The 15,664-nt window shown below is 36.6% G+C and overlaps 1 protein-coding gene across 1 annotated transcript in view; it reads right to left on the reverse strand.

Moving 5' to 3' along the window:
- Positions 1-304: 304 nt before the first annotated feature.
- The window catches only part of TTC21A (tetratricopeptide repeat domain 21A), a 42,797-nt gene continuing 27,437 nt past the window's right edge, over positions 305-15,664 (reverse strand). The window contains exons 19-29 of the mRNA XM_068934175.1: positions 15,290-15,393; positions 13,475-13,663; positions 12,350-12,460; positions 11,634-11,715; positions 11,012-11,162; positions 9,825-9,967; positions 4,208-4,419; positions 2,452-2,676; positions 1,652-1,772; positions 514-581; positions 305-427 (exon numbers count right to left, since the gene is read on the reverse strand). Of these exons, the coding sequence (XP_068790276.1) occupies positions 350-427; positions 514-581; positions 1,652-1,772; positions 2,452-2,676; positions 4,208-4,419; positions 9,825-9,967; positions 11,012-11,162; positions 11,634-11,715; positions 12,350-12,460; positions 13,475-13,663; positions 15,290-15,393 (1,484 nt within the window). The 3' untranslated portion in view covers positions 305-349. The remainder of the gene's footprint in view (positions 428-513; positions 582-1,651; positions 1,773-2,451; positions 2,677-4,207; positions 4,420-9,824; positions 9,968-11,011; positions 11,163-11,633; positions 11,716-12,349; positions 12,461-13,474; positions 13,664-15,289; positions 15,394-15,664) is intronic.

Raw genomic sequence — 15,664 nt, forward strand, 5'->3', positions numbered from 1 at the left:
GTTCCAGAACATGCATAGAACTGTCCCAGTTTGAGTATCTCAAGCCTTCTCCAACAGTGACCCAGACAGTAAGGTACTCCTCTGCCTATCTTCATAGAGGAGCTGTGGGTAGACATACTAAAAGGACACATCACATCCACTGAAAAAATCAGTCTCCTTATAAAATGGTGACTAACATTAAAAATAGCATGGATTGATAGTGCAATCGGGGGGGGGGGGGGGGGGGGACCGAAGTTTGATTAGATTTCCAGCAAGTCTAAAATGCATTATATTTATTTAACAAATGTTTTTATTTCTAGTGTTTACTGATATGACTAATGGCTAAACATTTTGTATTAAGATCTTATTTTTAGGGTCTGATTGCTGCTTGTGCCTTTTCCAAAATCTCTTCTTGAATCTTTGGATAACTTGGACAGAGCTTCAAAACCTAGTTTAAAAAAAAAAAAAAAGACAGTTAATAATTTAAATACTATTTGTCTCATGATGTAATTACCAGTTTTGTGAATGACTTACATCATGACAAACTTCTATTGCCTCCACATAACTCTTATTTTTTAGGTAGTTGAAAGCAAGTTTGAAACCTTCAAGAGATACAGAAACAATAGTGTTTTACCACCCATAATAACTTCTTAATATGAGATTAAACAGCACTTCAGACCAATAATCACAACAAATTTAGAGTTAAAATGGGATACAGCAGAAAATATTAAGGCAATGAACATGTAACCCGCGGTACAACCTTTTTCTATAGGGACATTTTAATTGGATTAACGTGTACGTTGTGTTAGCAACCTCTCAAAAATGAGAACTTTTAAAGGAAAAAAAACCTGATAGTTAATAAGGTTTTATGCACCTTGGATCCTAATCCAGTTTGCTAGTAAGGTGCTAAACAGATGATGGGATCACACTGTCACAGAAGTATGAAAAGCAGTGTAAAATCCAGATTTTAGGTCTTAGGAAATGAGAGAACACATTCTCAGCCATCGTAGTCAAGGAAAGTTTAATTGTTCTCTCGTAGTGCTTTTATGAGCCCAAATGCTGACACAGTTCACTGGGACTGCATACTACTGTTTTAGTACACGTTGTATTTTGAGGGTAAACCAATACATAATGACCAATGAACTGAAATAAGAGCAACAATGACTATTACCCACTTCTAATTTTATTCTATTCTAATTTTATTTTCAGCAGTCCGGGGCTAGTAATAGGCTTCCAAATCAAGACTCAGTTCCAAATCATTGCATTCAGCCTTTCAGTCTATAATAAACTATTTTCCCCAATTTGTCAATACTCCCTTCTCTGCCTAGGACTCTTTCAGATTCTTCATCTGTATGTAACCATTCTAGCCCTTTATAAGCATTAATTTTTCATAAAAATTATGTTTAGCTGTTAAACTCCTAGTAAATTGTAAATGTAAATTGACCATTCGGAACTAAATGCTGTCCTTTGTTACAACTTTTTTTTATCAAGATTGACTTTATCTTAGTTGCATGGCCATGACGTAAACATTTATTATAGCTTTTAGGATTGGCAAAATAAAGTTATAAGGCATTTATCTGGCTCAAATCTTTCGTACTCATGCTTTCAAGAGTAAAAAATATTTAATAATCCTCAATCTGAACTGAAGATATAGAACATTTTCTTAACTCACCAACAGCAGGATTTGCTTTGTTACTATATTTCCAAGCAAATTCATAATTTTTTGCAGCATCTATAGATGCCAGTCCTTTCTCCATGATAAAGCCCAAGTATTCATAAGCTTTTGAACAAGACTAAAAACAACAATGAATTAACATACATTAATACACCAAAATATATTAATTTCAAATGATAAGTCAATGTATAATTTACTGAATATGTATGCTTAGCCCATCTGCCATATCATACAGAATATAAATCACCTCTAGCATTGCAAATTGGAGGTCTACATTATATTTTTTATTTCAAGATAAACTAAATAATAAATAACGATAAGATCTCTTATTATTTACATTTTTTTACAGGCTACATTTTTTTGATTGTGTAGCCTGACATTTTACTTTTTAGAGCACAGGAGATACTAAAAACACATATTAAAATGTACAATGACTACTGAACATTCCTGTTTGCACATTTTAAAATGGCACAACCTTTAAAAATATAGAAGAGAAGATTACAAAGATTTTTTGTATATTTACCCCAAAAATAAGTTGAGACTCATGAAACAAAAGGTTGCAAAATCCTGGCACCAATCGTCATAACAATCAATCACAATTACTTTCTCCCACTGCCTAATTTTATCATAGTTCAGGCTTAGACATCCACTGCACCTTTAAGCTTCTGCTTTGAAGGTTTATTTTAACTGGCCAGTAATGAAAAAATTACAACATCCAAGCAGTGTTATGTTCAGATACCTAAAGGGTCATAACGGTTTTCTAATATTCAGGGATTCCCTTTACCTTTTTCTCTCACCTTATTGTATTGTAAGCAGCGTTTCAGTTGCTCAGTTGCACGATCGTATTTTCCACTTTTACAGTATACATCAGACAATAATATCCAGCTTTTTTCTAACTCCTCAGCATCTGACAAAGTCCAGTTTACTTTTGCTAATCGTTTTAGTTGAATTCTGGCCTTAGGAGTCTGTTTCAGTATCATATGGGCTTGGGCCACTGCCAAAATAACTTGAACATTTTCCTTCTGAGAAAATATAAATCACACAAATTACAGCAGTCTCCTTTCATATGTTAGTGGCTGTATCATATCTTGTACTGTCATGTTACGAAAATGAGTAATATCGCAAAAGGATAATGAAAAATTGAAAAGGGCATTATCAGATTGTGAAATAAACCTCTGTATTTCCAGTTACACTAAACACCCAGTATAGCTTAAAAAGAACACTGAATATATACCAGTACCTTTATCTATACCTATATCTTTATCTTGCAACGAGATTCATGTAGATAGGTTCTTAGGATCTCATAATATGAATGAGTTTACAGGTGAAAGCTTTATATAAGATCAAGATATTATTGACAAACAGGCAATGCATGGAATATAATGGATCAAAATTTGTTATAATTAAAACACCTTTAAAGGTCTTTACGTTTTTCTTAGCCTTGAGCACAGAAGATATGAAAGGAAAACCATTTGCTGTTTTAGAGGTCTTGAAAGCGAAGATACAATCTGAATGACAAAATCTTTTACAACTTGGTGCTGCCAATGTAGACAGCATGTTTCTTAAGTGCAGTATGAAGATTTTGCACTATTCAATTTTTAATTACTCAAAATACTGCTAACCAAACGAAGGTCAAAGGGCTCTTATAACTTTTAGGTAGCCAAACACGTTACTTGCTTTAGTAGGTTTAATGATCAATTTTAAGCGTTCCTTTCGTTCTATGAAAGCCCTTAAATGTACTGATGTACACATGGGTAAGCAAAAAAAGGCAAATATGTAAATAAATACTCTCCTGGATCAGGACCAGAGCGCTCAGCTAGTTGTAGCACCATGCCCCTGTTCCTCAGTATTGACTTGACTATAATGAAAATTCTGGGAAATGACCAAAAGTTCAGTAATTCAAATGACTTCTGCATACCACAGAACTGGAAGAGTAAGATGTGAGAAATTATTACCCTATTTATTTACCTTTTAGGGGATAGTAGCTTGATCATGTCTCCAGAATCTACAAAATATTCAATATATAATTTAACCTCTTATTTCTTTTTTTTAAATAACTGCGGTGCTAGTAAGCACAGTTCACCGAAACCCACAATTTTCTTAACTCTTAAGAGTTACGAGTGTGTTTTTCTACAAGCAGACAAACTGTGGCCTAACTGTGGTTAATCCTGCCACCACCGAAATCAATGGAAGAACACTGTGTTAACGACATCAGAATCTCACCCAGTGTGTTTACAAGAAAAGTCCACTTTGACCTTAAGTAAAGAGGAAAAAGTACAAGATAAAAGCTACATCCATAGTCTACATCCTTTCTTCTCTAGACATTTTTAACAAGGAAAAAGCAGCAAACACATTCATACAGAAGTCCTTTAATATTTTAATTTAATTTAATTTCAAATTTCATTTTAATTTAATTTCAAAGCTTTTAGTTTAAAGTTAGGGAGAAAATGCTATCTATTGTGAAAAAAATCAGCCAGAAAAACAATGCATGAGTCAATATGCATTTCATAATGGGAAGTCATGTGTATTAAAAATATCTGAAGAATTTCTTACCTCATTTTGGGCCATTTCTATAAATACATTGAGAGCTTTTTCCACATTACTTTTGTCTTTAGTAGCCATTAAACAGTAGTTCCGTAACATCTTTAGCTGATTTTGGCCCTCTTGTGAACAAGGACAAAACTCCATTAATAATTTTTCCGCTGTTCTTATGCCATGTTGCGCAGCTTCCTGCTTGTCGTCTAAATTACTGTTAATATTAAACTCTGCATGATATTTCAATACTTATCAAACAGTGACTAACATAAAGCAATATGCACCTCCATCTTTGAATTCTCATTACTCTATATGTAACACAGTGGTTATGCATTTGTTTTTCTAAATATATCATAAATCATGCTGTTGTCTGGACGAGGAACAAATCAGCTTAAACTGCCACTTTTTGTATGCCTGTTCTATAGTTCTGTCTACTCCAGGTCTTGCAAGGACGGTATTTTTCAGAAGTGCTAAATTTTCCTTTTTTTAAAAAAAGGAAATGGCAAATAATTAAAAAAAAAGGCTAGGTATAAATATTCTTTCGATATTTAGGTTATGTTGCCAATATGTATATTTACGCTGTGGACATACAAATATTCAGGCAATCAAGCCTGACAAATTTTTATCTCAGTAGTTTGCACAAAAGACACACATAAGGCTCCCCCTATATTTTCCCTCACTACTTCTCTCTCGTATCATTCATGCTGGTATAACAAGAAAGGCATATGCTCTACAATATCTGTTTCTCTCAACCACAGAATGTCTAGAAAAATATTTATGGCCTCAAAGCAAGAGTTGTAGAAGTATACATAAAAAAAAGGTATCTCAAATAATAAAATAATCAACCTCAGGAAACTTAATATAGATAGACAGTTAACTGTGCTTACATGGCCTGGTATTAGCCAAACTGATAAAAGTATAAAACATGATGCAGCTGCAAATCTTGTGCACTCAGGTGCTTAGTGGAACTCCTCTTACTAAGTATCCGAATTTCCATTCCTGAGAGTTAGCCAGCTGTGCTCTCATCCACACAGACAACCAGTACACTGCTAAATAGGGACAACAGAGACTGTGACAGTGAAAATCGGACCAGCATTAGGTACAAGAAGATCTAGAAAGAAGGGCAAGGTTCATAGACTCTGTCATGTGGCACAGGATGCTCTAAAAACAGAACTTCCTTGGCTGGACTGGGATCAGCACAATCAGTACTGGCAAATACTGCTTGTCAGAGTCCCGAGTGCACCGGTAGGTGCTGTAATCTCTTCCTCACTCCCCCCACCGATGTGTAGCTGCCTGTGTTCACGGTCAGCTCCAATACAGCACAGCTGTAACCTTGGATCAGACTTCTGTGAAAACAACCCAGTTGTGAGAAAGAGCTACGTGAGAAAGAACTGTGAGAAGCCTTATCTGGAGCCTGTCCATTGGGCCTGCTTCTCAGGCCCTTGCTCTTGCTCCTTGCCTGAACTATGTTGTAGGTATGGCTGAGCCCAGTCTTATATCCTGCTGATTCTGACCCTGCCTTGCTGATCTGACTTCCTGGCTTGATCCTGGACCTCCCTCATCACTACAGACTTGTCTGGTAACCAGTGGATTGCTGGCTGACCCTGTCACCAGATCTGCTCTGCTCCTCTTGTTCATATAGTGCATCCCTTACCAGTGAGGTCATCGCCCCTGCTTGCCTTGCTGTCACCCTCAGCTTCTGGCTTGCCTTCCCTTGAGAATAGTCCACTCTTGCCACTCCCTAACACTTCTTTACCTTTCTGATGAATTGCAAAGAGCCATTGGACAGGCATGTATCAACCTTCCTGAGTACATCAGAAACACGTCTGACAAAGATCTGGAGCAATCCATCTTATAGAGAAATTCCTTACTTTTAGTCTCTGGGATGACTTAAATGTTGGTATTAATTCTTAGGTCACAGATTCCTCCCCCTTCTTCCCACACTCCCTTTCACAGTCACCAGTTTTAAATAGCTTACGCCTTTCACTAGTACACTGGAAGCTCTGGGCAAATAAGGCAGTCACTGATAAACTTGATGCTTAATGTTGCCTGTTGGTAAAGAAGATGGGAACTTTCCAGCACCTAACTGATACCACGGCAGTAATATTGCCTGTTATTATCTATTGTTGATGAATCTTTATCATGTTGAGTTTCAGGATATTCCTAAGCACCACAAAATTTAAGCTCTCAGATCACTAGGATGAACATTCCAACTGAGCAAAGAGGCAACCATAACTATTAACTTGGGTAACAAAGACAATTTGAAAGGCATTCTGATACATCTCTTCTCCATGTTTGCCACTGACTAAAAAAATCCCAGACTTTTTACAGAAGTGACATCTTCATGTGGATCAAGTGATCAGGAGAGTATACTGACCCACTCCATGCTCTGCAGCTTCACTATCACCTAAGTACATATAGCTATATAGCCCAGAATGAGAAAGCAAACAGTCATATGAGACTTGGCGTACAGATGAAGTTGTCTTTGGGGCCCCAACATAATTTAAATCAAACTTATGAAAGGCCAGTCTAACTAGAAGCTAAAACTCCAGACGTTGAGTTGGCTCAAAGGGAACGTTTCTATGCTTATCTTGAGACCCAAAGCTCCTTCTGCACCAATGAACTAAACAGCACCAGAAACAGGGCTTGGCACTTTCCTTCTGTTGTCTATTTTGTGTACATCCTCAGCACAATTTAGAGTATAGTATGACCCCGGAAAAAGTCAAATAGGCAGTTTGGATGTACACGCTCTGTTTTAGAGAGTGAGAAAGTCTAACCATATGGATGTGAGCAGTGTTGTGCCAGTTGGACTCAGGAACATTGTATTTACTAGTACAGATGCAGTTCGAAGGCTAATAGGCTCAGAGTGGTTTTTTTGTCATCTCCAACTCTATCCAAACACCTCCTTCGTAAGCCTGCTGCTGACATAAAATTAAGCAGTTATTTTTGCCCTCAAGTACATGCTAAGTAGTATCACCTTTTTGAATACTGTGGAAGCTGCAGAGAAACTGAGCAGCAGAACTCTCTAATGGATGGACAGTGTTCTGCCCCATGGTAAACAAAGATAATGCTGATGAGATAACCTGACTGAGATGAGAAAATAGTAAGCCACCCCTCTGTTAAGGTGATAGTATTACCAATGAGAAACTTCAGTACGAGTTTCTGAAGCAATATGTTCAATTTTCTTAAATACTCAATTTCCAGCTTCCTCTATTCTTTAATACTATCAAAGAGCTAGTATGAAGCTTGCCCTTGAAATATTTTCAAATCAGTTCTGTAACTTCCAGGTAAGTTGTTCACCTCTAGCAGAAGTAGGTTCTAATTGAAATCTCCCTCCTGCCCTGAGAAACTCAAAAAAATGGACTGCAGGACAACAGAGGCTGGACTGCAGGACAACAGAGGTTCAAACTGAATGAGGTAACTTCAGGATATGATGCTAAGTATCATCTTGTCTAGAGTAGCAATGCTCACATAGCATGAACATGTGTCGATGCACAATGATGGAAACAGAAAGGAAAGAGAAAACGGCTTTCACGTCTGGAAAAAGATCTCAAAATGCTTGTTCTGGTGCTAAGGCCTACGGCAAAGTCCTGACTCAAGCACAAAGCACGGTGCTAGCGTCAGTACTGCCATCCTCTAACAGATTCCTGATGCACCTGAAGAACTTGGGATGTTTAAAGGCAATAGAGCATCATGAGCTTTAAAGTTGCTGAGACAATGGTGGTACAGCGTTCTCCCTCTGGTGAATAACGGGTAACTCTCTGAAAGCCTGTGACGGTGCACCCCATCCCCCACCCCAATGTGCTGCTTTTCCTCCTCAGCCTAAACATTACCTTGAGATGGTGCTCTCCTTCCCCCTCAGCCTAAACATCGTCTCCTCGTAAACAGCACCTGGACAAGGGCTAACTGAGCATACACCAACTAAAACCCATCTAGTATGCAAATGCACCCTGACAGGGGCTAATGGAGCACCGTCTAGTATGCTAATATGACTATGAGTCAATCGTCTTACCCCCATAAATAGGGGGCAGTCCAGAGCCCATTGAGCTTTCCCGCATGGTAGCAGGCTGCACTGCAGAATCTCCTCTTGAGCAGGGATGCCTCTCAAGGTTACTCCTCAAGGTCAAGAGATTCCCCAGTGACAAATCCTTGGTAAGTGACACTGACAGCACGCTAAAACTTTGTAACCTTGTTAAGTTACCTCTCTGACTGATCGTGCACACAAACCTTAGACATAATCCATAGGCACAAACCTTAGGCTAAGTCTGGGACTCCCTGACATCTGCTTTGCAAGCTTTGCTAGGTTACATCTCTGAGTGATTGTGTGACTGTGTATATAATCCTTGACTGTGTATATAATCCTTAGACATAAACCGTTGACCAAGCCTGGGACTAGGATGGGATCCCCTGGGTCCATTCTGAACCTTGTGACTCAGTGGGAGGGCTTCCTTGACACTTTCACCTGACTCTGTCCTCCATGCAGTAAGTAACCTGGGTGAACTATGCCATTTGACCCTTGTTAAGTTGCTGACCCTTGTCATTCATGACTGCACTCTGTTAAATCAATAAAACATATTGCTGCTTTTTTCTACTGAGTGAAGCGTATCACTCCTCCTCACTGCATCCATGACAAAGTGGTGAATCATGTAAGTCTTTTGCAGAGTGTAGGACTTGGTTTAGGACTAGGACCCTACAAAAGGATACTGAACTTACCAATTAAATGAAAATGTACAGGAAAACCTGAAGACAGAAGCCAACAGCAACTTGTAGACACTCCCTCAGTATTCAGCAAAGCTTAGAGAATTATGTAAAAAATAGCTGACCCTCTTTCAATAGTGCATCAAAATCCTGACAAAAGTTGTGCAGTACTGCTTCACAAACTTTACTAGTTTATCTGCTGGAAGTTGGAAGAGATGACCTCCTGAGTTCCCTTCCAGCCTGAATTATCCTATGAATGATTTTGACTGAGTATTCATAAACATAATGCTGTCATTTTCTACAGGTAGAAGTATAGGATTTGAAACCAAGAAAGCATTGCTCAGTAGTATATTTTTAACCCAAACAGGAATGGCTAAGTCCCTCAGAGTAGAAAAATTGTTTCCATGGGTTACAGTCTGTCAGATAAGTTGCGGTCACATGGCACATAAAGAGCCTAAGTCCAAGAAGAGGACTGCACAATTTTAGAATGTGAACCGCTATTCTTCTGCTAGGTAGAGACCAGATGATGCAGTTCAAAAACCAAACGAAGAACAGATAGGTTCAATTCACTTGCCAGTTAAGAAGATGAACACAGAGCACGTACCATTGCCTTTATACCAGCACAACAGCATGCAGAGTCTCGTGCTGTGTACGCTACATTGCACAGCTTGCTAAGGCAAAAATAATGCAGTCTCAGGTATCTGGGTAGAAGGGCAACACTGAGTATTTGTACTGCTTGTTGACAGATAAGAATTTAACTGTATTTTCTGTTAGTCCTAACATCATGCCTAATCTTGCTTTAGGTGGAGAGGAAAAATGCCTAGACCTTAACATTAATACTCAACATATTAAATTGATTTTTATAAAGCTAACTCGTGACTTTTCTCTTTTACTAACTGCTAACAAAAGTGCTTTTACCTTTCTTCTTCATCAAGACTTTCAAACACTTCTCCTCCTATTACCTCGTTATCAGGATTTAGGCAAATCTGAATCATATTGGTGATTGCTCTCTGGCCCCAGTCACTGTCTTTTCTAGCTTTGTTAAAGTATTTCAGAGCTTGATTGGACTGTCCCATGTGCCTATTTGAACAGAATAGAGGGTAATCAATCTTATCAAGTTCCCCTATTTGCCTGTATAAAGCACTAAGGGAAAGAAAAATTTTCAGCAAAAGACAATTTTGAAATATTTGCAGTAAGTATACATCTGTACACAAGATAAGTTTACACAGGAAGTGCATGAACTTCTTTAGATAGATGTTAACTTATTTCGTAACATATTGATGCATGTACAGCTGTTCTCACACACATGACGGCCTTTCAGTCACAGCTTCAGTTTTTAGTTTTACAGGTCATATGTTTGCCCATTCTGATGCATATATCAATGCAAAAATCAAACGGTTAAAGAGGAGAAATTCAGGCTCCAACCATGTTGACCCTGTTAAGGAAGGAGTAAGTTGTCCTCAGAGGTGAATGAGTTTGGCTGTTTACCCTTCTAGTACCACAAGTCTTGCATTGAATCACGACTCCTTAAGTACCTAGCTTCTGCTTATGTGCTCAAAGAGAGCTTCTTCACCTAATCTAAGTACTTTTGCTTAAGTGCTGATTGAATTTAAACACCACCAAGGTTATGTGCGGCTGGAAACCTGTCACTTCAAATCCCTCTCTGGAACACAGGTGCTTACATTTCTCCAAACTTCTATCTTAAATATCAAAGCTGATGAGGCCGGGCCAGGATTTCTCTCCTAATTTTTTGAGATGGAGGACTATTTCCAATCCAATCTCAAGGCTCTTGTACTATGCATTTGAATCGCATACTCGAATCAACAAACTTCTCTTCCATTTGGAGCCCCATACTTCACTATATTCATATGGCTTTCCCCATCTTCATGCTCCAGTATTTTCCTGTCCTTCCAAAAAAAGTCTCAAACATATTAATAAGTTTGTTTGTACCAGCTCTAACTTACAAGCAAATCTGAAAACACTAGTCTTGTTTTTGTGCACATGAAGCAATAACCTGCATCAGTTAACAGATTGAACCTTAAAGCCATCACGTGAACTACACAGAGGTTCTGCAGCACTGTTCTGAAAATCTAACATTCACAAATATTACTTGGCATGCTTTACCAGCAGTAGAGTCCTTTGCAGTAGTTATACCCAGGTTCCAAAAATAATCGAGTGGACTGTTTCTTCACCATTTTAAAGAAAAATGTAGTTTTATCAAGGTTACCAGTTCTTCTTAGCAAATCAACTAATCTTTCCAGGACCAAAAAGTTATCTAAAAATTACAAAGTAATAAAGTACATTTAATCTCTATATTACAATCATTCAGATTCCTTCAAATCTTGTTAAACTTAAATATTGATTGAAACTGTGGAGAATTTTTTGTTATTGTTTTGGAGGCTGTAATTAGTGAAATACAGCAATACTGCTTCATTGACTGGGAAGAGGCTAAGGGTTTTAAAAGAAAAAATGGCAGAGCCAGAGAGACAAAAGAGAATTTAGACGTTACTGTTTTCAGCTTCCTGGAGTAGAAAGCTCTTTTAGAAAGCTTCAGAACTATCCATATTTTTACATATGGCATTAGGGAAAATCATGAGAATATAGATTTTACTCAGAAGGGGACTCATAAATATTGTAGATGAAATTAATAAAATAGAGCTTTTGGATTTTCATGAACTAGCTTTTAAAAATTAGAGTGGAAATTTGAACAAACAGACAAATCCCAAGCTTAATTAATGTTATATACCTGGTGATTTTTCCAAAACATTCTGGTAAAGACTTACTGCTTGTTCATACTTCTGTTTTCTGAACCAGATATCTGCCATCATCTAACAAAGAAGAAAAATATTGCAGAAAAGGCATCTAGTTAAATTTCTAATTATAGAAACAGAAATGCAAAACTATTTTACCTTTCTGTAAAACAGAAAAGCCTAAAACATGTAAAAATAAAAGGCAGATGCACTAATAAGAACCCCTACATACGAACTGGCATTAAAGAATATTCCAAATGTATTTATTCTAAACATTATCAGAAAACATAATAAAAGAAGTAACAATTACTATGTAGAAAAGTAAATGGAACACTTCCGCTTTTTAGGCAGAGAGAGGTCGAAATCCATCGTTAGGTGTCATACTCTAATGAATGGATCGGCATCATCACTTTGGCATACAATTACCAACAAAAGGCAAACATTTCTTCACCACTTACAAGTATATACAAAGTTAATACATTTTTCTGTCCTACCTACACTATATTTTGGGGATACAGACCTCTAATTTTCACCATTCAATCACCTCCCTCCTTTTCTATGACTTCTTCTGGAAAAAATTTAGTGAAGCCAACCTATCACGCCAGCAATTTCATTATTATTACTTTTACATAAAAGTAATATGCTCATGTGTAGACTGAGAAAACAGTTACTGGATCTTGACCATCAATTATTAAATAATATCAGTTCATACCATTGTTGTAACTTCATTGCTCTTGTCATCTTGAAGAAGTAGGGCACACTGATACTCACATGAATCAAGATCTTCTTCTTCCAAATAAAGATGAGCCAATTTCAGTATTATCTGAGAAAGTCAGAATTAAAAAGTGAAGTATTTTGGTAACAATTTTAATGAGTATCAAGAGCCTCTTACTTTCCTTTATTGAGTTCTATTGTAATAAATAAATACAGCGTAGATCAAGTATTTCTAAGGCAACTCCAATCTAACTTTATAGTTACTTCAAGGATAGATTCCTCCATTAGAATATTTATCTTAGGATCCGAGTAATTATGAATATTCAGTAAAAGAGACTTTTTATTGATTTTTCTTGCATAGCATTAATTATCTGAAGTGATAGGGCTAACATTATTTCTATTAGGAAAAAACAAGTAGAGGAAATGTGGAAGAAATCAAATACAAACAAGCAGAAGATGGCCACTCTTTGAAAATAAGTGTAATTCAGGAAATCATTAATAGCATTGTTATTTAAATGAAGTTGCATGTGTCTGCCAGACTTTAAAGCTTGTAACATGTTGCATATCATTAGTTCCCAGGAAAAGCACAGGTGGAATTCATATCTAACTCAATGCTATTTCTTGCTATTTAATTGACCTGAGAATCAAGCATTCCAAAATGTAAACGGGAGTTCTTCCAAACCAATATTCTATGCGCTTTATAATCTAGCTTTTACTGCCAGCAGGAAAACATTCTTCAGGATTTTCTTTCGTTTTAAGTGTGACCCGGTGTCTACATTTGTAATACGAGACTCTCTTCTGAAAATTTATTACATTACGTATGTATTTTTAAACATTTTTCAATTCTATATATTCTACTGGGTGATTAAATAAGTAGAAAAATGGCTAACATGAATGTATTTCCTTTTTGCTTTCATGTTTCTTTTGGGCTGTTTTTTCATTCAAATGTCAGAAATATGATTTAATAGTTCACCTATGGCAAATCTTTGTTTTTGAAAGATCAGTAAATATTTCCTTTTTACATTTTTTAAGGACACTACACTAATATAACAATTTTTCTTACTTAATGTGTATAAAAAATACTATTAATTAGATGTTGATACGCATTTAAAATATTGTTTACTTTACTGTCTCCTGGAGTATAGGTTAATGCATTTTTATAGCTTTTAGCAGCTTGCACGTAGTCCTTCTGACTCAGGTAGTGCTCAGCAAACTGGACGTTAATCAGTGCTGCCAGCTGCTTCTGAGAAGGGACTGATTCAGGCTGTTCCAGAGGGATACGTTTCAATATTCTCTGTTGCACTTCAAAAGCCTGTAGAAATGAAGAACAGAGTAAGAACGATTCATGAAAAGAAAATAATAAAAACTTTCAAAACATTTTGATAGTTTTTCAGAGCAGCTCTATGTGTGTTCAGACAGTTGTGTTCGTGTATGGTTTGGACATCCACATGAAGAGTGGACATCTGCCTTTAAATTGCCCTTTCTTGTTCTGAAACAGAGAATTGAAATTTAACTTTCCTACCACCAGATTAACACCAGACTACTGGTATTACAGGATAAATCTCTTTCAGTCACTCTCCACCGAAACTGTTCCACTTTGCATAAATATCAACTAGAGTAGAGATACAAATCTGACTTGTGCTTTGTGGGGAGTGCATGATCACTGGACTACAGTGTTAATCTCTCTTTTTTTGTCTTCTAAGCATGTTTCATATTTACATAAAAGTGCACATAAAAGGCTAGCCCTTTCTCCCTGTGGTCTTCCACGAGAAAGAGATGATCTGGCTTATAAGCCTAATTTCAAACAAGGGCACATGACTTAGAATCACAGTTAGAGAGAGATGCCTAACTACCACTGAAATATCATGGCTTTTCCTAGTAGATAGTTTAGATCACTCTCCCTATCTCCTTGCATGACTCTCTCCTCTTAGGTGCACTTCAACAAACTCTTCTGTCAGAATGCTTAACTTCCAATCCAATATGCGGGGAGACTTATAGGGGCAAATGTGGCTGTGAATTCCACCACTGCAGCAAATAAGTACTGATTTTAGCCCTGCTTTTCAGTTACCGAGGGATAATTCTCAATATATAGAACTTATCCCTTTTCAGTATGGCACCTCAAGGCTTATGGACCTTAAATGGTGTCTAGGATGGTAATGTCCCTGTAGGTAGGTGAACACAGATTCACAAATATCTTTCTGATATGAAATGAAGTAAATAATCTTTAAAGAAAATTACTGCAAAAATTCTCCTTAGAGACCCAGCTCCTCAAAGCAACAGACACTCAAGGCACTCGCTGTCAAATAGTTCACAACTTTTTAAAAATAATAAATGTACCTGAGCATCCTAAGAAAATTTATAAAGGGATCCATACGAAGAAATAACATTTATAAATATGGATAAATAAATAAAAAATTATACATTCATATAAATGTATATAACTGGAGGAAAACATTGGGACAAATTCTTTGCTTGTGTTACTTCAAGTTGAAGTAATAATCAGTCGAATTTTTTTTTCTATTACCCAATTTTTTAAAAGTAAAGAGAGTCAAAAAGAATGAGTTTTACTTGCTGGCACCTACGATATCAATGTTAGAGTTGTTTGTCTATCTCAGAAGAAAGAGAGAATTCCTCAGCATAAATTAGTACATGAAACAAGGCTGAAAAAAGAAGCCATAAACGTGCCCCAAATTTACAATGTTCTATATTCACTGAGGTGCACTGTAAATTTTTGGAGCTACAAAACAATGGCTTAATTTTCAAAATCAGATACCTACAATCCGGTTAAACTAACAGAAGTTGAAGACGCCAAGAACTCTGGAAAAAATAAGTTGCAACTTAGAAGCTATTGACACTGAAATTATTGGGTAATATATTCAAGGCCATATAGTTAAAGATATCCAAAACCATACAGATCATATGCCACCTTAGCAATTACCTTATTCAAAGTTGTAATAACTTCTTCTTTTTTAATGTTCTCATAAACCTTCGCAAGTAAAATCAGGCTCCTGACATCCTTTATCATAGAAGTCAAGTCATTAACTGCAAGATTAAAACTGGCAGTGTAATATAATTTCTATCTCTATATCATATTTACCAACCACCAGTAAAAAGTACTGATATTTGAGGATAATGAAATATTTTTATTATTCCACTCCCTTGTGAAAAAAGGTAATGATGGACTTTGTAGAGACCATCCTGCAAATAATGCAAATATTTACTGAAATACTGTGAATGCATATAGCCTATAGTAATGATTTGTGAAGAAATTAACATATTGCATTCTAAATGGTTCAAGACTTATTGTACATCA

Source organism: Struthio camelus, chromosome 2 (genome assembly GCF_040807025.1).
Source record: "Struthio camelus isolate bStrCam1 chromosome 2, bStrCam1.hap1, whole genome shotgun sequence".
In the NCBI taxonomy this organism is placed as follows: domain Eukaryota; kingdom Metazoa; phylum Chordata; class Aves; order Struthioniformes; family Struthionidae; genus Struthio; species Struthio camelus.